Source organism: Hemicordylus capensis, chromosome 13 (assembly GCF_027244095.1).
Source record: "Hemicordylus capensis ecotype Gifberg chromosome 13, rHemCap1.1.pri, whole genome shotgun sequence".
NCBI classification, from domain to species: domain Eukaryota; kingdom Metazoa; phylum Chordata; class Lepidosauria; order Squamata; family Cordylidae; genus Hemicordylus; species Hemicordylus capensis.
The window spans coordinates 19,888,628-19,914,803 of NC_069669.1; the positions used below are offsets into that span (position 1 = coordinate 19,888,628).

At 48.4% G+C, this 26,176-nt stretch overlaps 1 protein-coding gene across 3 annotated transcripts in view; it reads left to right on the top strand.

Moving 5' to 3' along the window:
- Window positions 1-25,530, top strand: part of PDGFA (platelet derived growth factor subunit A) — an 80,239-nt gene extending 54,709 nt beyond the window's left edge. For 2 of the 3 annotated variants that reach the window (XM_053276696.1, XM_053276695.1), the window contains exons 4-7: window positions 4,045-4,232; window positions 20,728-20,854; window positions 22,206-22,290; window positions 23,897-25,530. In XM_053276696.1, coding sequence (XP_053132671.1) covers window positions 4,045-4,232; window positions 20,728-20,854; window positions 22,206-22,261 — 371 coding nt within the window. In that variant the 3' untranslated portion in view covers window positions 22,262-22,290; window positions 23,897-25,530. The remainder of the gene's footprint in view (window positions 1-4,044; window positions 4,233-20,727; window positions 20,855-22,205; window positions 22,291-23,896) is intronic. The other variant, XM_053276698.1, reaches the window with a different exon arrangement.
- Window positions 25,531-26,176: the final 646 nt, after the last annotated feature.

The window sequence follows — 26,176 nt, forward strand, 5'->3', positions numbered from 1 at the left end:
TCGGGAAGAATTCGGGAACTTAGGCCTAGCTGCAGGGAAGGCCCATTTCCCACTGCACAGCTTTGGCCCTCCAGCTGTTGTTGGACTACAACTCGCAGCATCCATCACTATGGACCCCTGTGGCTGGGGATGATGGGATCTGTAGTCCCAAACACCTGGGGGCCATAGTTGTGCAGCCCTGTACTAAGCAAGTGTGTGTTCAATGTTGTAGATCTAAGGAACATAGGAAGCCGCTTTATACTGAGTCAAGCCGTTGGTCCATTGAGCTCAATATTGTTTGCGCTGACTGGCAGCCACTCTCTGAGGTTTTGGGCAAACGTCTTTCCCAGCCCTATGCTGGCAGGGATTCTTCTGCATGCAAAGGAGGTACAGGGTCTTCCATCCAGGCACTGAGCCATGCTTGCGTAGGTTCCTGTATTGGGTGCCCTTTGACCATGCTCTGGGACCCCCTTAACACACCGGCAGATTCATTTGGGTAGAGACAGTCCTTCCTTTTCTTACTGGAGAAAGTGGTTCTGCTTAGAAATACAGCTACCATTGCTGGGAGAGTGTCATGACCGCAGCCCTGAGCAGTCGCTCAGAGTTGGACCCTGAGAAGCAGGGAGAAATCTGGCTGAGAGAGAGCCCTTGACCAAGGCCCGGAAAGACTCAACGTCAAAGTCAGAAACCCAAGAACTAGAGACCCTGAAGCCAATGCTTACTCAGCCGGGCCTCCTGACTGCCAGCTTCTTCTACTCCCCAAACCTGGCACTCTTCCATGCCTGAACATCAGTGCCAACAACAGGCCAGGAGTGATGTGATGGAACAGAGAAAGAGTGACAAAGGGCTGCACCTTTAAATCTCTGCTCTCCAGGCAGGGAGGCGGAGCCTGGGAGGAGGAGGAGGAGCCTGGAGATCTTTAAGACCTCATTCCTCCTCCAGTCCTGGTGGGAGATGTTGTTCACTTGGAGCTCTCCAGGGTCCTGAAATCCTGACTGACTTGCCTCGACTCTTGTTAGCCCTTCTGGATTCTTGCACAAGGGACGGGGTGGATGTGACCCTAAGCACTGACAAGCCTGTTTAGGGCCTGAAGACTTGTAGAATTCAGGGATTCTCAACCGTTCTAAACAAATGTACCTCGTCGGTCACAAACCTTTGGATCAGGGACCCCACTGGGTGTCAAATTGTGGCCGTCCAGCTGTTGTTGGCCTACAACCTCCATCATCCCCAGTCACAGTGGCCAGTAGCCGGGGATGATGGGACTCGTAGGCCGACCACACCTGGAGGGCCACAATGTGACATCACTGCCATAGAGATTGTGTGTGTGTAATTGTGTGTATGTGTGTGTGTATATATATATATATAAATAAAATTATTTTATTTTATGATTTATATTTATGTAAACTGCTTTTGGGAACTTTTGTTGAAAAGTGGAATATAAATATTTGTCATATTTGCCTCTGTATATATACACGCACATACTGCACGCGTCCCTCGCCAACCACGAGAGTTCTGTTCCTGGAAAAACTCGCTGTTGGAGAAAGCCGCTGTGTGAATTCGATGAGGAAACAAGATCTGTTAACTCAGGAAGGGGGGGAGAGAGAGAGAGAGAGAGAAAGAAAAAAGAAGGGAGGGGACGAAAGACAGAAGGGCAGAGCAAGTGGAGGAGAGAGAAAGTGAGAAAAAGAAGGGAGGAGAAGAGAGAAAGAAAAAAAGGGCGAGGGATGGACCTGAGCCTGTTGGCAGCCTGAGGGGAACGAGGGGCCATGGTGGTGCTTATTGGCAGCGAGGAAGGGCCCGGTCAACCACTGCTGCTGTTTGGGGCTACTGAGGCCATTGGTGGAGGGAGGCAGGCAAGGCAAGGGACGGGCCCGGAGGGGACGCAGCCTGAGGGGAATGAGTGGCCATGGGGGTGGTGGCAGCGAGGAAGGGCCTGGTCAACTGCTGCTCCCCCTGTGGGGAGGAGCAGGGCTCGGGTGAGGGTGGGGAGGTCTCTGGGGGTAGGGGGCCGCAGCCTGGCCAACGCTGCAGCCGCGACCCAGAGGGGTGAGGGGGATGGAGTAAAGGGATGGAGCAGCAGGTGAAGGTGGGGAGATCTCTGAGCTGAGGGGGGCTGTGGCGGGGGCGGTGAGGGGAGCAAGAGGACGGGGAACAACAGACTGGCTTCATTTTGCTCCAACCGAAAATGATGAAAATGCTGTAATCAGGGAGTCTAAAATTCTGTGGCTCTGTGATCATGGAGCAAGCGGCAGGCTCTTGCGAAAGCTCGACTTTCCTTTGTGTTAGTGTGAGTTCCTTGTAGTCATCCCAGTTGCCGAGGAAAGAGTTGGAAACGTGCATTCGGCATGACATCATACAGGGATGGGCAGTGGAGAGGCCAGAACGGGACCTTCAGCTGATATCTTGCAGACCACCAACCCGGCCACGTAGTAAAGGAGAGTGTGCATTCTTGTCTGGCAACTCCGTTCCCGCTAGCAAATCAGTTACTCAAGGAGTGAAGACAGACATCTCATGTCTTGAGCAAGATCTCCAAGCGCCCTCACTGCATTCATTACGAAAGCACATGTTGCTCTCCAGAGTCAAGCTCTGGGCACGAAGCGGCTCAGCAAATGTGCTGTGAAACCCAGAAGTGAACAGCGCCGATTGGCTAGTGTCTAGGTTGTCCTCAAGATCTCCTCCTCTATTCCCTCCAGCAATTTTTTCCGAATAAATACATAAATGCATAAATAAATTGTCTTGAAACACATTCCCGTTTTCAGGCATAACATGGCAAGGGATAATTGTGAACTCAGTATAAGACAATGGAAGTAGAAAGTGCCTTAGTGGAAGTAGCTGCTTGGCATGCAGAAGGTCCCAGGTTCAATCCTTGGCAGCAGGTAGGGCTGGGAGAGACTCCTGCCTGACACCTTGGAGAGCCGCTGCCAGTCAGTGCTGGTGTAGTGGTTAGAGTGCTGGACTAGGACCGGGGAGACCCGAGTTCAAATCCCCCTTCAGCCATGAGACTTGCTGGGTGACTCTGGGCCAGTCACTTCTCTCTCAGCCTAGCCTACTTCACAGGGTTGTTGTGAGGAGAAACTCAAGTATGGAGTACACTGCTCTGGGCTCCTGGGAGGAAGAGCGGGATATAAATGTAAAAATAAATAAATAAATAAATACTGAGCTAGAAGGACCAAGGGTCTGATCTGGTCTGGTATGAGGTGGCTTCCTATGTCCCTGTGTTCCTGAGCGGAAAGTCAGAAGTCCCTGGTCTTTTTCAGCCCTACCTACTTGAGGGGTACTCAAACCTGGGTCCCCAGATATTATTGAACTACAACTCCCATCATGCCCTGCCACAAGCCTTGGAAAAATTAAAAGGCAGGAAGCTTTCCTGAAGAGGCAAACCCACCCTCCCCAAACCGTATCGTGAAATTTGCTAACTGAACTGATGCACGAGGCTTTTGTCAAACTGAAGGTGGAGAGCTGGTCTTGTGGAAGCAAGCATGAATGGTCCCCTTTGCTAAGCAGGGCCTGCCCTGGTTTGCATTTGGATGGGAGACCACATGTGTGAGCACTGTTAAGATATTCTCCTTAGGGGATGGGGCCACTCTGGGAAGAGCAGCTGCCTCTCCGGGGAGGAGAGCTGCTCTTGTGGATGCAAGCAGGAATGATCCCCTTTGCTAAGCAGGGCCTGCCCTGGTTTGCATTTGGATGGAAGACCACATGTGTGAGCACTGTAAGACATTCTCCTTAGGGGATGGGGCCACTCTGGGAAGAGCAGCTGCCTCTCCAGGGAGGAGAGCTGCTCTTGTGGATGCAAGCAGGAATGATCCCCTTTGCTAAGCAGCACCTGCCATGGTTTGCATTTGGATGGGAGACTACATGTGTCAGCACTGTCAACAGTACTGAGCTAGATGGACCAGTGGTCTCACTCGGTAGAAGGCAGCTTCCTGCGTTCCTCCGAGTGACGTGGGCATCTCCAGGCCGGTTGACAAATATACCTTTTGATGGGAATGAAATGCAAAGCCTGGGGGGCTGTGACCAAGTGGAGACAGTTGCTTACGTGGACCTCCTTGTTCCCCCCTGCAGAGGAAGCTATTCCCGCCGTCTGCAAAACCCGGACAGTTATATATGAGATACCTCGGAGTCAGATCGACCCGACGTCCGCTAACTTTCTGATATGGCCCCCGTGTGTGGAGGTGAAGCGCTGTACGGGCTGCTGTAACACCAGCAGTGTGAAGTGCCAGCCGTCGCGGATACACCACAGAAGCGTCAAGGTGAGGAAGGCCAGAGTCGAAGCGCAGCGGGCTGGGTCCGAGGACGGGGCCGCCCAACACTTCTGCACAGGTCCCCTTAACAGAGGTGCTCAAACTTGGGTCCCCAGCAGTATTCCCTCTGACAAGGATTCCCAGATGCTGTGGACTACAACTCCCCACATCCCCAGCTGCAATAGCCTTTGCTTGGGGATTATGGGAGTTGTAGTCAACAACTTCTGGGAATCCCTGTTAGAGGGAGCTCTGGTCCCAAGAGTTGAAGTCCATCAATGCCAAGTCCTTTGGCCATCATGGTTGAGAATGATTCATTCGTTTATCATATTTATATACTGCCTGATATATACATCTCTAGACGGTGTAAGCCGTCCAAATTGCCATATAAAAAATAAAAACAAACCATTAAAACACTTTCACCGAACAAAACCAATCAAAAACAATTGACAGAATGAAACAATTAAAATAATTCCACAGGATTAAAAACAATTAAACAGTTTAAAATTAATTTTAATGGGAATCCTGGGAAAACAGGTGCGTCTCAAGGGTCGTATAAAAAGCAATCAGAGATGGAGACGCTCTTATTTTGATAGGGAGTGCATTCCTAAGCCCCGGGGCAGCCACAGAAAAGGCCCTATCCCGAGTCGCCACCAGACGAGCTGGTGGCGACCATAACTGGACCTCCCCAGATGATCTTAATAGGCGACAGGTTTCATGACCAAGAAGGCAGTCTCTACCGCGGCCCTAAGCCATTCAGGGTTTTATAGGTAATGACCAGCATTTTGTATTTTGCTCCGAAACATATCGGCAGCCAGTGCAGTTCTTTCAGAGTCAGTGAATGATGGGATTTGAAGTCGATCAACATCTGGGGACCCAAGTTTGAGAACCCCTGCCTTATGCCGAAATCTTTCTTCTCGCAGTCAAGCTCCCTTCCGTTGGTCGGTTTCCTTGGACTTGCTGAGTCTGTTGGTTGGTGGACATTTATTTATTTATATTTATATGCCAGCTTTTGTCCTAAGACCCCAGGGCGATTAACGAGAAAGCAATTCCATTAAAACAGAAAAACAGGACAAATGCAGGTGAACGTTTTAAAAGGGAAAGCTCATTGGCCAGAAGCCTGGATAAAAAGGGCAGTCTTCAGTCTCAGCCGTTTAGGGCTTTAAAGGTAATAACCAGCACCTTGAACTGTACCCAGCTCACGACCTCTTTTTCCTTCCTTTGCGAAAAGCAAGCCTGCACACACTTGCCTCATGTGACTTTTTGCTTCTCCAACACTGCCACTGCCTTCAGCCGCCCCCAATCTCCTGCTCCTACAGATATATTTTATCTATGGTTTCATTGTTTGATTTCTGAAATTGACGTCCTGCCTTCCCTTTAACTGAAATCCTTCAAAGCAGCTTTTGAGGCAGTGTTGTGAATAGCTACAGACAGCAAAGGAAGGGATGAGCTGCACCTTTCTAGATGGTGCGTTCCATAACTCAGGGGCCACCACCGAAAAGGCTCTGTCCCGGTTTCCACCAACAAGACCAGCTCTCCCACCCAGGAGAGCTGTTCCTGAGGTAGCAAGCATGACTTGTCCCCTTAGCTAATCAGGGTCTGCCCTGGTTGCATATGAATGGGAGACCTGGTGTGTGAGCACTGTAAGAGATTCCCCTTAAAGAATGGAGCTGCTCTGGGAAGAGCAGAAGGTTCCAAGTTCCCTCCCTGGCAGCATCTCCAAGAAAGGGCTGAGAGAGACTCCTGCCTGCAACCTTGGAGAAGCCGCTGTCAGTCTGTGAAGACAATACTGAGCTAGATGGACTCAGTATATGGCAGCTTCCTATGTTCCTGTGTTCATGTCCTCATGCCTAAATCCATTAATCCTCCTTTCCTTCCTTCCCTGATCTCTCTCTCTCCTATCTATCTATCTATCTATCTATCTATCTATCTATCTATCTATCATATTTATATACTGCCAGAAATGATTGATAGAAAGATAAACTTTATTACAGTCTTTGACCAGTACAGAAGCATGAAAAATACAGTGCCACATCCGTACAACAATATAGCGACAACATAACTTTACCAATATATAGTGACATAGTAAATTGCTCCACAACACTAGTCATTAGATGCTCTTGCATATTAGTTACTATTAAACAAAACTTAGCTGCGTTATAAGTAACATTGGCTTGATGGTCTGACGAGAGAAATGAAATCTATACTTCATCTCCTCTGCCTGCTATGTCCTTAATCAAGGGTAAAATTAATGACTCATGCGAATCCCTATAAAAATTACTGTATAATAAAACATGATGCACATCTTCGATGGTTTCCCTCGGCAGTGTACATAATTTAAAATGCAGCAAATGTAAAAACAGAATAGAAAACAATTAAAGACCATTTTACAGAATAAAAACAAACAGTTTAAAATTATTTTTAAGTAAATAAGCCTGAGACAAGCCTGAGGTGTACCTAGAGGGACTTTTAAAAAGCAACCAGAGACAGGGAAGCCCTTATTTCGACAGGGAGTGTATTCCAGAGTCCTGGGTTTCTGATGCTACCTCTCAGAACCAGGTAATCTCCAATCCTTTATTACTGAGACCACTGAAAGGGTTTGCTTGAAGGAGCTTGTAACCCCTCCCCTGATAACTCCAATCATTTTAATTGGGGGGGGGGGAGTCTAACTATGCTGTCCTTTTAGAGACCCTCACATTAAAACCCATGCATGCAATATTAGAGTATTTGGGGGAATGGGGCCGTAGGTCAATGTTAGCACATCTGCTTTGAATGCAGAAGGTCCCGGGTTCCATCCCTTTCAGCTATTTAGGAATATCATAAGAGCTAGTGTGGTGTAGTGGTTAGAGTGTTGGACTGGGACCTGGGAGACCCAGGTTCAAATTGGCTTTATGCAAATCATGGAACTTACTGTGTGACTCTGGGCCAGTCACGTATCTCACTGCTTAACCTACCTCACAGGGTTGTTGTGAGGATAAATATAACCGTGTCCATCGCTCTGGGCTCGTTGGAGGAAGAGCGGGCGAGAAATGTAAAACGTTGTACCCCCAAAACATGGAGAAAGGGTTGAAAGCAGAGAATAGCCGAACCACTTATTGTAACAGAATATACAGAGAAATGGCCGAGATTAGAGGAAATTCTTACCAATCATTTTATATCCCTGTGGGGTCAGTTATGACCCCAGATGTGAAGGAGGGCTAAACCATACTAACAAGCAAGCAGCCGAGTTGGTGCCTTTCCCACAAACTCCCCCAACCCCGCTCTTGATTTTAAAACGATAGCACGACTCAGGGGACATTCGGATGTAAAAATCTCCGCACAGCTCTATTTTCTTAATGAAATAGAATGTCGGCTAAATGGGGCTTTTATTTGTAGCAACATAGTCCTTTTGATCTGTGGGGGGCGGGCGGGGGGAACGTGTTTCATATAGACTATCCTCTTGGGATTTAAGACTCCTTGGCCTTCACGCCACATTTACTCATTAGGCAAAATTCCATTTCTCTCTCCACTGCAGTCTGTCGAAGAAATATTTTACCAAACGAGTGATATTTATCCACGAGGTTGGTCGTAATGCTATACCGGCACAGCTCAGCAGCACCCCTCTGAGTTTTAATTCGCCGACACATTGATAAAGATCTTTGCAAAGACCCCCGTTTAAGCAAGATCACTGGGCCCCAACAGCTCTTAAGAGGGTTATCCTCTGCAGTTCGAGGCCCCTGTGCCAGATCTGGCTGCTGGGAAGTTCTTTTCGGGCTCTCGGTCAGAACTTGGTAGGGACCGGGGACGAAAAAAATGGGAGAAAGTGAAGGTGGAACAGCTGATTTTTTAATGCATCTGGCCTACTAACTTTCAAACCCTTTTCAAAGTAAAAGGTAAAGTGTGCCGTCAGTCGATTTCACCTCCTGGCGCCCACAGAGGCCTGTGGTTGTCTTTGGTAGATTACAGGAGGGGTTGACCATTGCCTCCTCCCGCACAGTATGAGATGATGCCTTTCAGCATCTTCCTACATCGCTGCTGCCCAATATAGTACCAGCGGGGATTCGAACTGGCAACCTTCTGCTTGTTAGTCAAGCATTTCCCTGCTTTCAAAGTAGCTCCCGGGAAAACCAGTCAAAATCCTAAAGTAGAAACTCCACACCTTTGGCATAGTCCTCATTGACATGGGGAAACCATGTCTGGGCTATACCACTTCAAACTGTAGGGGAGGCTCACGTAACCGCCATTCAATCATCTCCATACAAAAAGAAATTCTGTCCATACACAATTACTATATATTGCTACGGATATTTGTATACTGCTTCTCAACAAAAGTTCTCAAAGCTGTTTACGCAGAACAATTAAGTAAATAAATAAGATGGTCCCCTGCCCTCAAAGGGCTCGCAATCTAGAAGGAAACACAAGGCAGACACCAGCAACAGCCACTGGAAGGATGCTGTGCAGGGGTTGGATAGGGCCAGCTACTCCCCCGGCTGCTAAACGTAAGAGAATCACCACTTTCAAAAAAGCCCCTTTGCTCAGTTAGCAGGGGATAGTGGGTGTATTATGTCTCAATCCAGATTTCATTTTATTCTCGTTAATTAGAAGTAGGAACCAACATATAATAATAATGACTTCAAGCTATTATAATCAGCATTTTACGAGTGCATGCCTTAATTTTTGGTTTTCAACACGTGTCCTTTTCCAAAAAGACCAATTACTACTTCCCTTGTCTTTGTAAACAAGTATGTTTAATTAACATATACCATAAAAATCAAGGATGTCAGGGGGAAAGCTAGGTCTCCCTGTCTTCTCACACATGCAGCTGCCATGTGGAGTCCATGCATTAGTCCATCCAGCCTAGTATTGCCTGCTCTGGCCGGCAGCAACCCTTTGAGGTCTCAGTTAGGGATGTTTCCTAGCTTTTGCTATCTGAGACCTTTTTCAATGGAGATTCACCCTGGGACCTTTTGCGTGTAAACTGTAAGGCTGCTCACACAAGCAGCCCTACTGAGGCTTGCGACACCTACCTGGGTAGGGCTGCTCGTGTGAAGTGTTGGGATCGGGGCCAATCCTGGCGCTGCCCTGCTGGATAGCCCGAGATCCTCCCCCAGGCTTTTACCCAGGTAAAAGGGCGTGAGCGCACCCTTCTCCCTAGGTACTTATTTGTGTGAACCCAGAGAGGTGGGTTCTAGGAGAAGGTAGGCTTGACCCTGCTTTCCCTCCCACTCTCCCTGACCCATGTAAAGGCCGTGTGAATGACCTTCCTGTGTGTTCTGCCACCAGCTGCGTTTCGATCCTAGGTAACAAGACGGGGAGGTTTATGGCCAACGTTTTCAGCTGGGACGGGAAATGCCCGATAACCCCATGCCGCCCTTTGCAGCAAAGCGAAGGAGCGACGTGGCACTTTTGTGCCATCCCCGATCGGAAGTTCAGCGGTGGCAGATCCAATTAACGTTTCCCCAGCTGGAAAGCAACAGCTTTCCAAAGGGAGGCTTGCACTGATGTTAACATTCAGGAGTTTTTATCGTGCTCAGATAAGAAGAAAGCCCCTCTGCCTTCCCAGAATCAATACCATTTTAAAATCAGCCCTCCCCCTTAGCCTGCCCCTTGTTCTGCTGGCTTCGATATGGTTGGCAAACACAATTTTAAAAGCAAAGAAAGGTTGGGGACAATCTAATTAGCCTGCAGGCTTGAGAACAAACAGAAAGGTTTTGCAAACAGACACATCCGGCTCCTGCAGTATGAATGTGGCGGAGGAAACGGTGCTGCAATTTCTTGGGTTCATTTCTGCTTTGGCTGATGTCTGGGAGGATAGATACCGAATCCTCAACCGTGACGCGGCCTTTTAGAGACATCCATAGGAACATGGGAAGCTGCCTTACGCTGAGTCAGACCATTGGTCCGTCTGCCTCAGCATTGTCTACACTGACCGGCAGCAGCTCTCCAAGGTTTCAGGAAGGCGTCTTTCCCAGGCTGACTTGGAGATGCTGCCGGGGACGGAATCTGGAGCCTTCTGCATGCAAAGCAGATGCTCTTCCACTGAGCTGTTTGTTGAATTGCTGACTGGGAGCTCCTTTCCCTGCCTCCTTGAGAGCCGATTGGGGAACCGACTGGCCCCATCCTCGGTATTGGCCATGTCCCCTGTGTCCGACTCTGTGTCCGCAGGGGTGTGGCCGATGCCCAGGAGAGGGTCAGTTTGGACCCTCTCCTATCCTCCCCCATCAGTGTTTCATTGAAACATTGACTGGCCAGGTTTCCCCCCCTCCGTCCAGCTTCGTTGGCTGGCTGTGTGCAGGAGGAGGCAAGGGGGTGCCTTGGTGGCCCCCCCAAACCCTGGCGGCCGAGGGACAGTCTCCCCCCACTCCCTGCCACTTGCATGGAGACATAGGAGCATGGGAACCTGCCATATCCTGAGTCAGACCATTGGTCCCGCTCATTGTGTATTGTCTACCCAGACTGGCAGCGGTTTCTCCAGGATTGCAGGCTCTCTCATCCCTATCTGGAGATGCCAGGGAGGGAACCCGGAACCTTCTGCATGGTAGCATGCTTATGCTCTTCCCAGAGCGGCCCCATCTCCTAAGGGGAATATCTTACAATGCTCACAAATGTGGTCTTGGAGAGCTGGTCTTGTGGTAGCAAGCATGACTTGTCCCCTTAGCTTATTAGGGTCTGCCCTGGTTGCATATGAATGGGAGACTTGATGTGTGAGCACTGCAAGAGATTCCCCTCAGGGGATGGAGCTGCTCTGGGAATTGCATCTAGGTTCCCAGTTCCCTCCCTGGCAGCCTCTCCAAGTTAGGGCTGAGAGAGATGCCTGCCTGCAGCCTTGGAGAAGCGGCTGCCAGTCTGTGAAGACAATACTGAGCTAGATAGACCAGACTCAGTATATGGCAGCTTCCTATGTTCCCATCTGAATGCAAACCAGGGCAGACCCTGCTTAGCAAAGGGGACAAGTCATGCTTGCTACCACAAGCCCAGCTTTTCCTCATATCAGACGGCCACAATTCACACCCACCGCCCATTCCTTGTTTCCACCCCTTTGCTCCAAAGGTCTTGAGAAAATCCTCCCTGTCCTGAACATTAATTAAAAAGCGAAAAGTCAAACGGGAGCCGCGTATTCATTCGAGAGAGGGGCCATCTGACCTCACTGTCACAACAGCCGTCTCCAAACAGAATCCATATTGATTTCCTCTCGCCTCGGATGCTCACGCGGCCTCTCTCCCCCTCTCGCCTCCCCTCGCTCCAGCTTTGATATAATTAATCGTTCCGCAGGCTCTTGGGAATTCCCATGTGGGGGCATGAATGGCCTGTGTGTGCCGTAATCCAGAAGATCCTCTTTTGGGGTCACAGAGAAGGTGCTCAGCCGTGGAGGGCGGGGGTCCGGTTTGCTCCTTCCCAGAAGAGCGTTAAGGGCTCTCTTGTTCTGTCGCCATGATCTCAAGCTCACGGAGAAAGCCCCCTTTGGCTTGGCCCGGGAAAGGTCTCCGTTTCTCATCCTTTCCGTTGACAAGAGGGTGACATCATCGCTCCGTCCTCAATAAGCCCACTCCGGCTGGAAATCTATCCAGTTAGCCGGGAGGTCGCTGTGTCGGATGCAGACGTGTCCTCTGTTGCTCCCGAGGGTGGGAAGGACAAGGAGGCAGATTCAGGGTAGCCTTTGGGAAGCATTTCCTCCCTGTTAGAGGGACGTAGGAAGCTGCCCGAATCAAACCATTGATCCGGCTAGTTCAGTATTGTCGACCTGGACCGGCAGCAACTGCCCAGGGTCTCAGATGGGCCTCTCCCCCTGCTCTACCTGGAGCGGCCAAGGATGGCACCTGGGACCTTCTGCATCGGAACATAGGAAGCTGCTTTCTCCCTAGTCGGACTCTCGGTCCATCTCGCTTAGCATTGTCTACCCAGACTGGCAGCGGCGTCTCCAGGGTTACAGGCAGGAGCCTCTCCAATCCCTATCTCGAGATGCTGCCAGGGAGGGGACGGAGTCTTCTGGAACATAGGAAGCTGCCAGATACTGAGTCAGACCATTGGTCTATCTCGCTCAGTATTGTCTTCACAGACTGGCAGCCGCTTCTCCAAGGCTGCAGGCAGGAATCTCTCTCAGCCCTCTCTTGGAGATGTTGCCAGGGAGGGAGCTTGGAACCTAGATGCTCTTCCCAGAACAGCTCCATCCCCTGAGGGGAATATCTTACAGGGCTCACACTTCTAGTCTCCCATTCATATGCAACCAGGGCAGACCCTGCTTAGCAAAGGGGGCCAGTCATGCTTGCTGCCACCAGACCAGCTCTCCTGCAAGCATGCACCTTGCAAGCATGCAGGTGCTTTTCCCAGAGCAGCCCCATCTCCCAAGCGAAATATCTTACAATGCTCCCATGTGGTCTCCCGTTGAAATACAAACTGGGGCAGACCCTGCTAAGCAAAGGGGGCCATTCACGCTTGCTACCACAAGACCAGCTCTTGTGCCTGCAGAGCAGATTCCTACCACTGAGACGTGGCCCCCATCCCCAGACAAAAGGAAGTTAGCCAAACCATTGGTCCATCTAGCTCAGAATTCTCTACACTGACTGGCAGCAGCTCCCCAAGACCTCCGGCAGGAGTCTTTCCCAGCCCTCCCTAGAGATACTGCCAGAGATTGCACCTGGGGCCTTCTGCAGGCAAAGCAGATGCTCTGCCACTGAGCGGAGGCTCCATCACCTGTTTGGCAGTGAAATGGGTCTCCACACACAGAGGTGGGAAGGGGTGTATACAAAACTGGTATGCCCAGTCGGACTCGAACCGGACCAGGCCTATTCGGTTTTGCACACACCTGAACACCCCCCAAGCTAATCTTGGTTTGTTTCGAGTTCAGGGGTTCTACTTAATTTAAACAAAAACAACAACCCTGAAGCTTGCTGCCTCCAGGGGCAGTGCCAAGGCTGCAGAGTAAGGGTCTCTGGAGGTTCCCTCTCCCCCGCCAACCTCCCCTGGGGTTTTTTGGCTCGTTCTGGGCCTGTGTGTAGTTGCGGAAGCCATTTTGGAGGCCACACACATGTGCAGTGGGTCTCTATGTGGCATCCAGCACTCCAGGAGGTGGTGAGTTTTTTGGTTTTTTAAAAATGTTTTTTTTTAAGTGGAACCCCCAAGCTGGCCGGGGGTGTTCGGCTTGAGATTGAACCAAATAGGGTTTGAGGCTGGCTCAATGCCGATCCCTCGAACTGGGCATGTTCGCCATTGAGCCGGTTCGAATTCGAACCCTAGTAGTGGGCTTGCCTACATACATGAGGTCTTCCAACAGATGCTGCGTGGCCATCTGTCTGGGACGCTGTCGCAGTTTCCTGCAGGGAGGAAGGGGTCCGACTGGAAGACCTCCAGATTCCTTTCCAAAATTCCAGGGTTCCGAGTGCAGAATGAGACATGCACAGTGTACCTGTTGGCCTGCCCCATGTGAAGAGTGGCGGTGCTGAACGCACCTTGCCGAGAGGCGGTTAGCGACGGAATTAATGGATGCCTTCCATTTTCCAGATTGCCTTTTGGCCATGAGATCAGCGCATATCTTTGCTGCGCTCTCAGCTCTCTCCCTCCGCCCCGCCAGACAGTTTAAGATGCTGTCTTCTCCTCTGCAGTTTTCCGAGGATGGATGACTGTTTTTCAATCCGCTCTGTCTTCCGAGAAGCCCCATCAATTAATTCTGCCCCCCCGCCCCCTCGATATAATCCCACCCATCACTCCTAGAGCGGTTTGGGCGCAAACATCCCCGGCCTCTGCTGCGGCTTGTGTGTCCCGCTGACTTTGTCTTGTCTCTTTAAGCCTTAGCCGAATGCCAGACCTGTAGCCTGGTGCTCTGTCCTGACCCTCACAAGCCTTTAGAGCGGCCGGCTGCTCTTCTTAATCCACTTGAAAGCAGCAGCAAATAAATGGTCTTTGGAGAAAAGTGACTCCGGTTCAAAAGGGCATCCTATCATCTGCGAGCCCTTTGAGAGGTTTCTCTCTCTTAGTGGTTTGTGAAAAGCTGATGTTGACAGTTTCCTCCCTCTCAGTGCATGCTTACATATAAGTATGACCCCCTGCTACACATTCATTGCCTGTGCCTGAGAATGATGGCATAAGCATCTTTCCCTCTCGTGTGACTGTCTTGAGGGAGTATTCTTCAAGCTGAGATATTTCCCACTCTTTTTGTTCAAGCCCACCTTGGCACTGCATTCCATTAGCTCCGCCCACTTGGTTGTCTGTTAATTGTCCTCTGAATCTGCAAACATTCTGCTCCATTAAGTTATATTGTGGCAGTTGTGAAGGAAGGAACTGCAGCCAGGCAAAGGACATCGTGGTACCTTACTTACTGGTCTGTATGAGCAGAATTTAAATTTAACAATAAGAATGTAAACTAACATCTGAGAACTATTTATTCTGTGTTGGGGTATGGAACTGAAGAATACAAAGGGCCCTGTCGACACTGAGTTTCCATCCTAGGGGGAGAAAGAGACCCCCATGATGCCCTTTGTTGGCTTGGTCAACGTTTTTTTAGAGCTGGCTGTACCTGCTAATTGACTCAACGCTGTCGTAGGAACATAGGAAGCTGTCATATAGTACACTGAGTCAGACCCTCGGTCCATCTAGATCAGTATTGTCTACACGGACTGGCAGCAGCTTTTCCAAGGCTGCAGGCAGGAGTCTCTCTCAGCCCTGCTTGGAAATGCTGCCAGGGAGGGAACTGGGAACCTTCTGCATGCAAGCATGCAGGTGCTCTGGCACAGTCCCCTAAGGAGAATACTCAGATGTGCTCACATGTATTTATTTATTTAATTTATTTTTATTTAACATATTTTATACCACCTAAAACGTACATAGCTAGGTGGTTTACAACAAAGCCTGTTGTACATTACAACAATGTGGTCTCCCATTCAAATGCAACCAGGGCAGACTCTGCTTAGCAAAGGGGACCATTCATGCTTGCTATGCTTGACTAACAAGCAGAAGGTTGCCGGTTCAAATCCCCACTGGTACTATATCGGGCAGCAGCGATATCGGAAGATGCTGAAAGGCATCATCTCATACTGCATGGGAGATGGCAATGGTCAACCCGTCCTGTGTTCTCTCAAAGAAAACCACAGGGCTCTGTGGGCGCCAGGAGTCGACACCAACTTGACGGCACACTTTACCTTGACCACAAGACCAGCTCTCCTCCCTACGGAGGGAGTACCTCATTACAACGTACCTAATTACTTCATTTTCCCGGGTGTGTAGCATGTTGGGAATATGGGATGCGGCTACCTAGCTCAACTCCATCTGAAAAAGACAGGGATAAAAGGACACTTGATTACAGCTTATTTCTGGCAGACATCATTTCCAGAGGTTCTGATTCATTCCGCCGTCTCAAATAAGCACGGCCGGTATGGAAGTGGTTCCCTTATTGGCGGGGTTTTGTCTGAGGCTTTGATGACAAAGAACTTAATCTGTATTTGTTGTTGTGAATTCAGTGGATTAGTCATCCTTTGATGCCGGGTGACTCAGAATTGCCATACACTTTCCTTTGCAAACTTTGCACTGGGTAAGAGTTCAACCATGCCAGGAGAAGCTCAGCGTATATTGCTTCAACCCATCGCTGACCTTTCGAGCAACGTAGGCTTACGAGTCAAAGCCTGCCTGCAAATCTCTCTGTGTCGAAAACTGACAGCCTTGGCGGACCTTGCAAATGTGAACAGTTTCGTTTGTTGACAGAAAGGGCAATGCATTTTGCCTTTAGATTGGCTGGTTTCTTAACACCTTCCAAGGCCATGTCCACAAGCTTGCTTGCTTGGACTTCTCGGGTGTATACTCTGGAACTTTCCCTCTGATGTCCCTGTCTTTGTCTTATTCTGTGCAATGCTTGTGAAGGGATGAATTTGGGAGATACAGGCCTGGTTCACAGAGTCGCTTGAATCTAGGTTTAATGTGGGTTACCAACGTCAGTGTGATTGTGTGAACCCAACCAAGGCAGGAATCTCAGATTCATCTCAGGCCGTAAATCATTTTGGTGTGGGTGGCTTCACACAATCGCATGAATATTGGTAGCCAGGCACCTACAAATCCTTGTCACGTTGCCAGTGGCAAGTGCTCCCAGTCCTCCGGTGAGCATGACACCCAGCACCAAACAGATCTCCTCATTTCCATTTCCATTTCCATTTTTGAGAAGGTTGGAAAAAGCAGAGGTACTTTCTGAACAGTAGGAGAGGGTGCTCACTGTTTCTTCTCAACTCCATCTTCCAGTGCAAAGGACAGAAGACCCACTTCTCTCCTATGCCCTGCTAACTGAGGAAAGAGGCACCCTTTAAAAGTGGTGATTCTCTTTATTTAGCAGAGGGAGAGCAATTGGCCCTATCCATCCCCAGCACAACATCCCTTCAGGGGCTGTTGCTGGTGTCTAGCTTATGTTTCTTTTTCAGATTGTGAGCTCTTTGGGGACAGGGAGCCATCTTCTTATTTATTATTTCTCTATGTAAACTGCTTTGGGATCTTTGGTTGAAAATGGTATATGCATATTCTTCTTCTTCTTCGTCGTCGTCGTCGTAAGCCCTCTGACTGTGTGCCAGTAAAGGATCTGAGGAAAGTGAGGGGACTGGTGGTGATCCCAAATAACAGCTGGCTAGTGAGCTAAGCCTCAATTTGTGAATCCCTGTGGGTAACCCACATTAAACCTAGTTTGGAATGATTGTGGGAACCAAGCCATAGATTAATCCTGTTGAGATTTTGGTTTCTGCTTAGATTCAGGTATGGGAGATGTTCCGGAGTTTCATGGTAGAGCGCTTGCTTCACCTGTGGAAGGTCACAGGAATGTAGGAAGCTGCCTTATACTGAGTCAGATCCTTGGTCCATCTAGCTCAGTATTGTCTACACTGACCGGCAGCACCTCTCCAAGGTTTCAAGCAGGAGTCTTTTCCTGCCCTACCTGGAGATGCTGCCAGGGATTGGACCTGGGACCTTCTGCATGCAAAGTAGATGTTCCACCACTGAGCTAAAATGAAATACGGGATGCTTTTGACCTAGGCAGCAACTGACTGTCTTGTTTGGTTATTTTATTGGATTTTGATTACAGTTTTGCCACTTTTGTTATGGTTTGGCGTTTGATTTGTTGTGGTGCGGCATGCTTTTTTCGCCACCCGCCTTGATGCTTTTGATGATGGAGTTCCTGACAGCGGCCATTGAGTCCACCTGGTTGGAAAGCTGAGGTCAAAATATTTCAGTAAATCAACACAGATGTATGTTAGAGCTCATCATCTTCAGTGGTTTTCGTCCACGCATCTGGCGGAACAAGCTCAGGCCTGTGGCCGCGTATACCAGAATGGATTTCTTCATTTTGGAACATAGGACCATAGAAGGTTAGCTGCCTTATATGGGTGACCCTTGTTCTCTGTGGCACCTCCTGGCACCCACGGTTTCACGTTTCCACAGTTGGGCAATGTAGACTGGACCTCGTTAGATGCAGTTTGAAAAATAGTGAGGATTCGCCTATCCGTGGTTCCTGAGGTCGTTTCCGGCCACCATTATGCTGAACGGAGCCATTTTGTGGCTCTTCCTTAACTAACCTCCCCAACCCTGCTAATTTTTTTGTGGAAAACTGGCAGAATTGAGGGTTTGTGGGGGCATTGCTGGACAGCTGGAGAGCACGTTATTTCTCTTATTTTTGCCTTTTAAAAAGTATATGGCAGCTTCCTATGTTCCTACGATCTTTCCCAGCCCTACCTGGACATACCAGGGATTCAACCTGGGACCTTCTACATGCAGATGCTCTCCCTGTGTCTTCCCCCCAGAAAATATAGGAAGCAGCCTTATACCGAGTCAGAGCATTGGTCCATTGAGTTCGGTATTGTCTGTATTGACTTTGGGTCCTGGAGTCTAGGATTTCCGATGGGTTTTTCTCAGCCTTACGGGGCCATGCTGCCACGGACCTGAAACTGGGACCTTCCCCATGCAGAGTAGATCCTCAGCCACTGAGTGGCGGCCTCACCCCCCTTCACAGGTGCCCCCAGAACCTTTCGTCGTCTCTGTGGCAAGGGAAGCCAAGATCGCTACTCGGCTGGAATTAACCGTGTCTGCATAACACACGTCCTGCGGTTGATTCTTTGGCTTGCCAACTTCAACAAGGCCGGCTCTTGACAAGTCAGAGGGGGCAGCTTAGGTGAAGGAGGAAGAGCCAAGGGATGGAACGGAGCGCTGCTTGCCAAAGGAATGCAACACCAGTGCTTATGGCAGAGCGTGCTCCTCTCCAGACAGCCTTCTCTCAGGCCTTGTCAGACTGATTTCACTGGCAGGATGTTTGCGCCCGTCCAGTCTGCTCGCTTGATTTCGTGTGGGTTTACAGCAGCAGACCTTTGCTTGCGGTTCATACCCCCCCCCAATTTCTCCTGTGCTGGAATCAGCACATTACCGACAAATAGCCATTTGTGATGGTGCCGCACACAGGGGCTGGTGCTGAGAATAGTGAGGGTCAGTGCACCGGGAAACTGCAGGTATTCATGATTGGGATGGGGCTGTGACTCCGTAGCAGAGCATTTGCTTTGCATGCGGAAGGTCGCAGGAGCAATCCCGAGCAGCATCTCCGGGTATGATGGGGAGAGACTCTTGCCGGAAACCTTGGAGAGCCACTGCCAGTCAGTGTAGGCAATCCTGAGCCAAATGGGCCAAGGGTCTGACTCAGTATAAGGCAGCTTCCTATGTTCCTAGTCTACTAGGCTGACACTATGCATCTGACCATGTAGACTCTAAGGAATATCCTAAAATGAATGACAGGGGATGCCCCCTTAAATGCACTGCTTCCTTCCATATGGCCATGCATGGAATTTCTGAATGGCTGTTGGCATTCCTGTGGCCATTTGGAAGGCACCAGTGCCTTACAGTGGGCATTCCCTGTCATTCATTTAGGATGCCCTCATACTAGACTTGCATGCAGAAGGTCCTAGGCAGACGTCGTGGATTACAACTCCTATAATCCCCACCATTGCAGCTGGAGATTCTGGGAGTTGTAGTCAACAACATCTGGGAATCCCTGTTAGAGGCAACAGGTCCCGGGTTCAATCCCTGGCAGCATTTCCAGGATGGCCCAGGAAAGACTCCTGACTAAAACCTTGGAGAAGCTGCTGCCAGTCATTGTAGACCAGGGATTCTCAACGTTGGGTCCCCAGATGTTATTGGACTTCAACTCCCACAATCCCCAGCCCCAGTGACCTTTGGTTGGGGATTATGGGAGCTGAAGTCCAATAACATCTGAGGACCCAATGTTGAGAAACCCTGGTGTAGACGATACTCCGCTAGGGGGACCAATGATCTGACTTGGTATAAGGCAGTTTTCCATATTGCTATGTTGTATGCAAAGAACGGTCAATGGAAAGAAAATAATCCCACAAATACTTGTGCAAGAGTTCACACACTGCTGCAACAGCCAGGTCCCGTCGTTTTCACCCACTTGTGCAAGAACTGGCAGAAGTGGAAGAACAGCTCAGGATTTAGTTTCACCTGTCTGGCAGGACATCCTGGTGTGAAGGGCAAGAAAGCAGCCTTTCCATGAGTGAGAGATGCTTTTTCTGCAGAAGGGCATCCATCATTGACCTGTTGGCTTTTCGGAAACAACTGAAATTGCATTTCTTCAGCCAAGCTGTTTAGCTATCTAGTAGTTTTTAAGGGCAGCTATTTTAATTTGAACCTTTTACATGTTTTAATTGTGTGTGGGTTTTTTTTTTTAAAAAAAATTGGTTTGTTTTATTTTTGTGAACTGCCTGAAGATTTTGGTCATGGGTAGTATACCAATAAAATAAAAATTAAATAAATAGATAAATTGGACCCAACTCTTCATCCTGTTGTGGGTTTTAAGAACATAAGAACAGCCTGCTGGATCAGGCCCAAGGAGGCCCAGCTAGTCCAGCATCCTGTTTCACACAGTGGCCCACCAGATGCCTCTGGGGAGCCCACAGGTAAGAGGTACGTACATGCCCTCTTTCCTGCTGTTGCTCCCCTGCAACTGGGATTGAGAGGCATCGTGTCTCTGAGGCTGGAGGTGGCCCACAGCCATCAAACTAGCAGCCATTGATAGATCTGCCCTCCATGAATCTGTCTAAGCCCCTTTTAAAGCCGTCCAAGCTGGTGGCCATCACCACATCCCATGGCAAAGAATTCCACAGATTAATTATGTGCTGTGTGAAAAGGTACTTCCGCTTGTCGGTCCTAAATTTCTCAACCTTCAGTTTCATGGGGTGACCCCTGGTTCTAGTGTTGTGAGAGAGGGAGAAAAATTTCGGAGTGGGTTTGATTGCTTTGAATGAGTCTACCACTGTGGATTTACTTATAGTGTCCCCAGATGGGAGTCTGGAATTTGAGGGGGGATATAATACAGGTTTAGTATTGTCTACACTGACTGGCAGCAGCTCTCCAAGGTTACAGGCTGGAGTCTCTTCCAGCCTTACCTGGAGAAGCCAGGGTTTGAACCTGAGACCTTCTGCATGCAAAGAGGTCTCCAAAACCTTGTTCTTCATGTCAATACGCCCCAAGAGCCCTTAATATATACTTCTTTCTTTTTTGGTCACAGGTGGCAAAAGTGGAATATATTAGAAAAAAACCAAAATTAAAAGAAGTCCTCGTGAAGCTAGAAGAGCACATGGAATGCACCTGCACATCGTCAAATTCTAATTCAGATTTTCGAGAAGAAGAAACGGGTATGTTGGGGGAGGGGGGCACTTTAGTTTGATGGTCCTGAAGAGTCTGTACAAATTGGATGGTACACATTTTGTTTCCCCGCTTGCGGACGGTGGATCTGGGGATGCCATTGGGTGATTTTTTTTTTTTGCAGAGGGCTTTCTCTAAATCAGGGGTGGGCAAACGTGGCCTTCCAGCTATGGCTGGACTACAACTCTCATCACCGCCCACCACAATTTATTGGGAGTTGTAGTTCATCAACAGCTGGAGGGCCAAGTTTGATAACCCTTGCTCTAAAGGTTCAGGGGGTTACTGTTGGTGGTGGAGATGATGATTCTATTAGACCCATCACCTATCACCAATGGTAAGCCCATTTAGACAAAATTGGCTGACCTGCCTCCAAAATCACTTCCCGGTTTCACCCCTGAATCCCGTCCTTACCCCCTTCTCCCACTTTCAACTGAGCGTTCTCAGATGAAACGTTTTGCTCAGCCCTAACATAAGAAAAACAATAAGCAGGGTAAGGAGTTATTGGGCAACATCCAGACCAGGTAGTCATGACTGAGCGCCATTGGAATCAATGAGACATGGTAATCATGACTAACTTAAGTCCCATTAATTTCACTGGGACTTGATCATGACTAAGGCCTGATTCACACAATTGTTCAAATCTAGGCTTAAAATCGCTAACATTAGCATGGTTGTGTGAACCCACCTAATGGCGTAGCGGGGAAGCAACCTGCTTAGAGAGCAGGAGGCTGTTGGTTCAAATCCCCACTGGTGTGTTTCCCAGAATACGGGGAACTCCTATATTGGGCAGCAGCGATATAGGAAAGTGCTGAAAGGCATCATCTCATACTGTACTGGAGAAGGCAATGGTCAACCCCTCCTGGATTCTTCCAAGAAAACCACATGGCTCTGTGGTCACCTGGAGTCGACACCGACTCGACGGCACAATCTTTCCTTTCCTATGAACCCACACCAAGGCAGGAATCTCAGATTTCTCTCGGGACACAAACCGACATGGGCAATCTTGGCATGAGTTCACTCCATCACGCTAATGTTGGTTACTGACTTGAAACCCAGATTCAAATGATTGTCTGAACCAGACAATCAGACGAGTACCCAGAATGTTGGGGGGCAATATGCTAAATCATTGTAAACCGCTTAGAGAGCTCCAGCTATACAGCGGTATATAAATGTAAGTGCTATTGCTATTGCTAAACCAGGCCTAACTTAATCTGGAGGTTGTCCACTGGTAGGTGTTTTTTTTAAACTTAAATATCTATTTTATTTCAGTTTTTCAACAATAAATGCACTGCCTTGGGTATTTTTTTGCTTTTTTTACCAACCCTACCGTTACATCAACAGGAAGGCCTAGGGGAAAAGGTAAAAAACGGAAACGAAAAAAGTTAAAACCCTCATAAAAATACTCCCAGGACAATTTGATGACCAGGTAGGACTCCTATGCTGAAACTACCCTTATACTACGAGCAATAGAAAGCATAATCGGCTATTACCACTCTCCAGCCTAATCATTATTCAAAAATTTCACCCGTGGTTGATCTGAAGTTGCCCTGTCCTTGGATAAGAAATCAGATATGATTGGATTTGATCATTCTTCCCCCCTGGTTTATTCCCTTTAAATTATCACAAAAATCTGCTGCTCTGGAACGGCTTCTCTTTCCTTGATTTTCTAAATTTATTTTGGGGGAGGCTAATATTTTGAATCCCATAATCTGCAGTCCCTTGCTGCTGTCTAATTATTGTTGATTTCCGAGGGGCAAGGCGTTTTGTGATGATACTGGAATGGATAGGGATTCAGGTGGCCCATCTGGAAGTGACTGGTTAGAGGACCATTGTCTATGTACGGCAGGCCTTGGCAAATTTTCTTTGGATATAGGAGCCATTGCAAAAATGTCAGAGTCAGATGATGCACTTGATAAAATTACCAGACTTCGTGATGGACATTGTGGAGGGGGAGGAGAGAGGGGCTTCTCTCTATCCCCATTATAAGAAGCATCCTTAGATCAGAAACAGGGCTATCTGGGGCAAATTAAGATTTTATTAAATGACCCTGCCTCTGAATATCCTAGGTTAGTGCCATAGTTAAATTGCTGGGCACCCTGGCTCCATGCTGGGTAGTCTCCTGATCCAGTGCAGATGGTCACTGACAGTGCCCCCAGCTTTGGTTTTTACTCGCACACAGTTGCAATTAGGAGTACACACAGCTCCTGATCAGTGTTTCCTCTAACAGGGATCCTCAGCTGTTGTTGACTACAGCTCCCAGAATCCCCAGCTGCAACGGCTTTTGCTTGGGGATTCTGGGAGTTGTAGTCAACATCTGGGAATCCCTTTTAGAGTTAGGGTAGGAAGCTTCTAGCCTAATTTTGATCATGGGAACTTCCCTAAAGAATCACAGAGTTGGAGGAATCTTCTAGTCCAACCACAGCAATGTTGAAGGCAGCCTGTGTTCTGAGCATGGCCACATCCATGGTGCCAGCCGTCTCTTTCCCCTGCCTCCCAGTTCTCGGCCCTGTGACCACCTCACTGGCTGCTGCCATGGCAGATCACCTGTCCTGCCACCAGGCCTCCACATCCTGACTGCCTCAGTAACATCTCCTGTGCTTTGCCCACCTGCCACAAACTATTAAAATGTCACCACCTGGCGACAGGCCCGGGTGGTGATGTCTTTATAATGCTGGCAGCTGGGCAAAGCTTAGGAGCCATTACTGCAGTTGCTGGAATATTGGGAGATGGCGGGGAACCGGGAAATGTGGGGAGAGAGCAGCCTAGTTGGGGAGGGGAGGAAGGGCAGGGGGTGGAGGAGAGGTAAATGGCAAGCGGCCCCTAGTGGTGAGTGGCCCAGGTTCCTAGAACATGTCCGCTCAGTTGTAGCTCCGCCCCCAAGTCCAACTTCCAGCTTGATGTACTCAGTAAATGTACTAAAATGTACTAAATACATAATGCAGAAAATAATTGGCTTCCTCCGAGACTCAAGAGGAAAATACTTTTCTAAGCACAGAATTATAGTGTGTTATTTCTTTCTTTCTTTCTTGCAGATGTAAGGTGAAAATAAGCTAGAAAGTATTTCTCTCTGGGACATGGATGTACATGGTTTGTTACATTCCTGAACCTACTGTGTATGGTGCTTTATTGACTGTATACTTCGTTCGTTCTCCTTTGTGGAGGAAACAAAAAAAAACTGGCTTAAAAACACACACACACACACACACACACACACACACACCCACTCTCAAAAAAGACTCATCACAAGGACAAAGAGACAATGTACATTTGTTTAATATGACATCAGAGCAAGTATTGTAGCACTCTACGAAACAATACGAAGTTTCCCTGTCCAAAAAAGAGAAAAGACGCCCTGAATGGAGGATACCCAAAGGACTCCTGACGACATGACAAATGCCATCTAAGCAAAGAGCGGATTTCAGTGTCGCTGGGCAGCCAATGGTGCTTTTGTTTCTGTTTGTTTGTTTTTTTGTCAAGAAATGTGCCTGCGTTCTTGATGAAGATGGACGGACGCAATGGAGCTTGGGCACAGGAATGTATCCAATGCTACGGCAGAGACTCTTCAAATGGTGCCGTTTCACTTGGCAATGTTTTCAGTCTATACAAAAAAAGAGAAAAACAACCAGCCTTCTGGGGCGCCTTAAGTGGATGTTTTGTTTTTGTTTTTTATTTTTGTTTTTTTACACCATAAAGTTATTAAGCTTTCTTTTTACTTGTTGCCTAGCTTTTTATTATCTTTTCGGACAACATTTACCAATAACCCATATAGAAGACTGCTGTAGCGGCCGAAACGGGAGACGCAGACAAGTACGGATTTTCTCTTAGGGGGTTGCAGACTAATGCGATGTATTAAAATAAAAATGGTATACCTATGCATAATTTTCTAAATGTTTCTTGGTTTATGTCCCCTTCCCTCCACTCTCTGCCCCCCTCCCACATTTCCATCCCTCCCACCCATAATTTAAAATAGTGGTTTTCAAAGGTCGCTCTGCTGCTCTACAGAAGCGTACCCAGGGGGCTCTTAGTAAGAAGGACCTGTTGTGAGACCAGATTGCCTGAAGGGGAATGTGTTCATCGTTGCACTCTTCCCCTGGAAATATACAACCATTGTGGGTGGGTGGGGTGTCAGGTGGGCATGTTGGAGGCGTGTCTCGTTGACAGGAAATGGCAGCAAGGCCCAACAAGAGCAGTTCGGGCCCTGCACAAGTTAGAATGTAGCCTAAAATGTATCCCAGAATCCTTAGCGGCGTGCAAGCGTTCTGTGGCAGATGCAGGCAGGTCGCCAACAGATCAGATCAACGTGGAGTGGATTTCTTGAGGCTAGAAAGCTTGGAAGTCACTCTTTCAAAGACATCAAAACAGACTACGGATATGCATAAGCAACCCGAGGCGATATGCAAGCAGGACACATCTTTGAGTTCTTTAAAACAACAACAACAACAACAACAAATTCGTACCAGTTGCCCACGAGTGATCCTGTGGCTGCAATTGCTATTCTGTAGAAGAATCACTTTTGCTATTTCACATGTTAAAGCTGCGTGAGTTGTACAAAGTCTTCTTGTTATCCGTATTGTATGATGTCACTGTGGCACGGGGTGACCCTGCCAGAAAGCCTAAAATTCTTTATTTTTGGTATTAAAAAAAAAAAAGTTATGCTTTATGTGTATTCAACAGAAATAAGTGGTGGTTTTTTTTGTAAAGGTGAAGTTTGTATTTTCTATCTAAAATTAATGGTTTTATATACCCAAGACAGCCTGCAATGTTTTCTTGAATTTCTATCGATGCAGCGATAGGCCACCTAATTTTAAAATACATTTACTTTCATTATAGCAGGGAAGATGAAACTACCCAAGCCTCACCTGTATTTTCATTTTTCGTTGTTGAGTTTCTACACTCTGCTCTAACTCCTTACTACAGGGGTTTACATGGGCCCCCAGATCTTGTTGGACTACAACTTCCATCATCCCCAGCTGCAGTGGCCGAAGGCCTTTGAAAGCCCCGACCATACAGCACAAGCCTAAGTGGCTCTACACCATATCAAAGTGGGGCAATTCACACACCATATTGGAGTGGGGGCAAGCCTCATGCATGCATCGCCACGGCATGCAGGGCATTGCTTCCACCACTGATGGAACATGATCGCTCGCCCAACATGCCACGTAGACCCTGGAAACCCTCTGATCTGGTGTTCTGGAACCACTCTTCCTTTGCAGCCCTTTCTCAGTCTCTTTGAAGACATTTACTATACAAGTTACTTTGTGGTAACCCAGTTGGCCAACTTGGCCGACTCAGGAGGTTCCCCACCATGATTT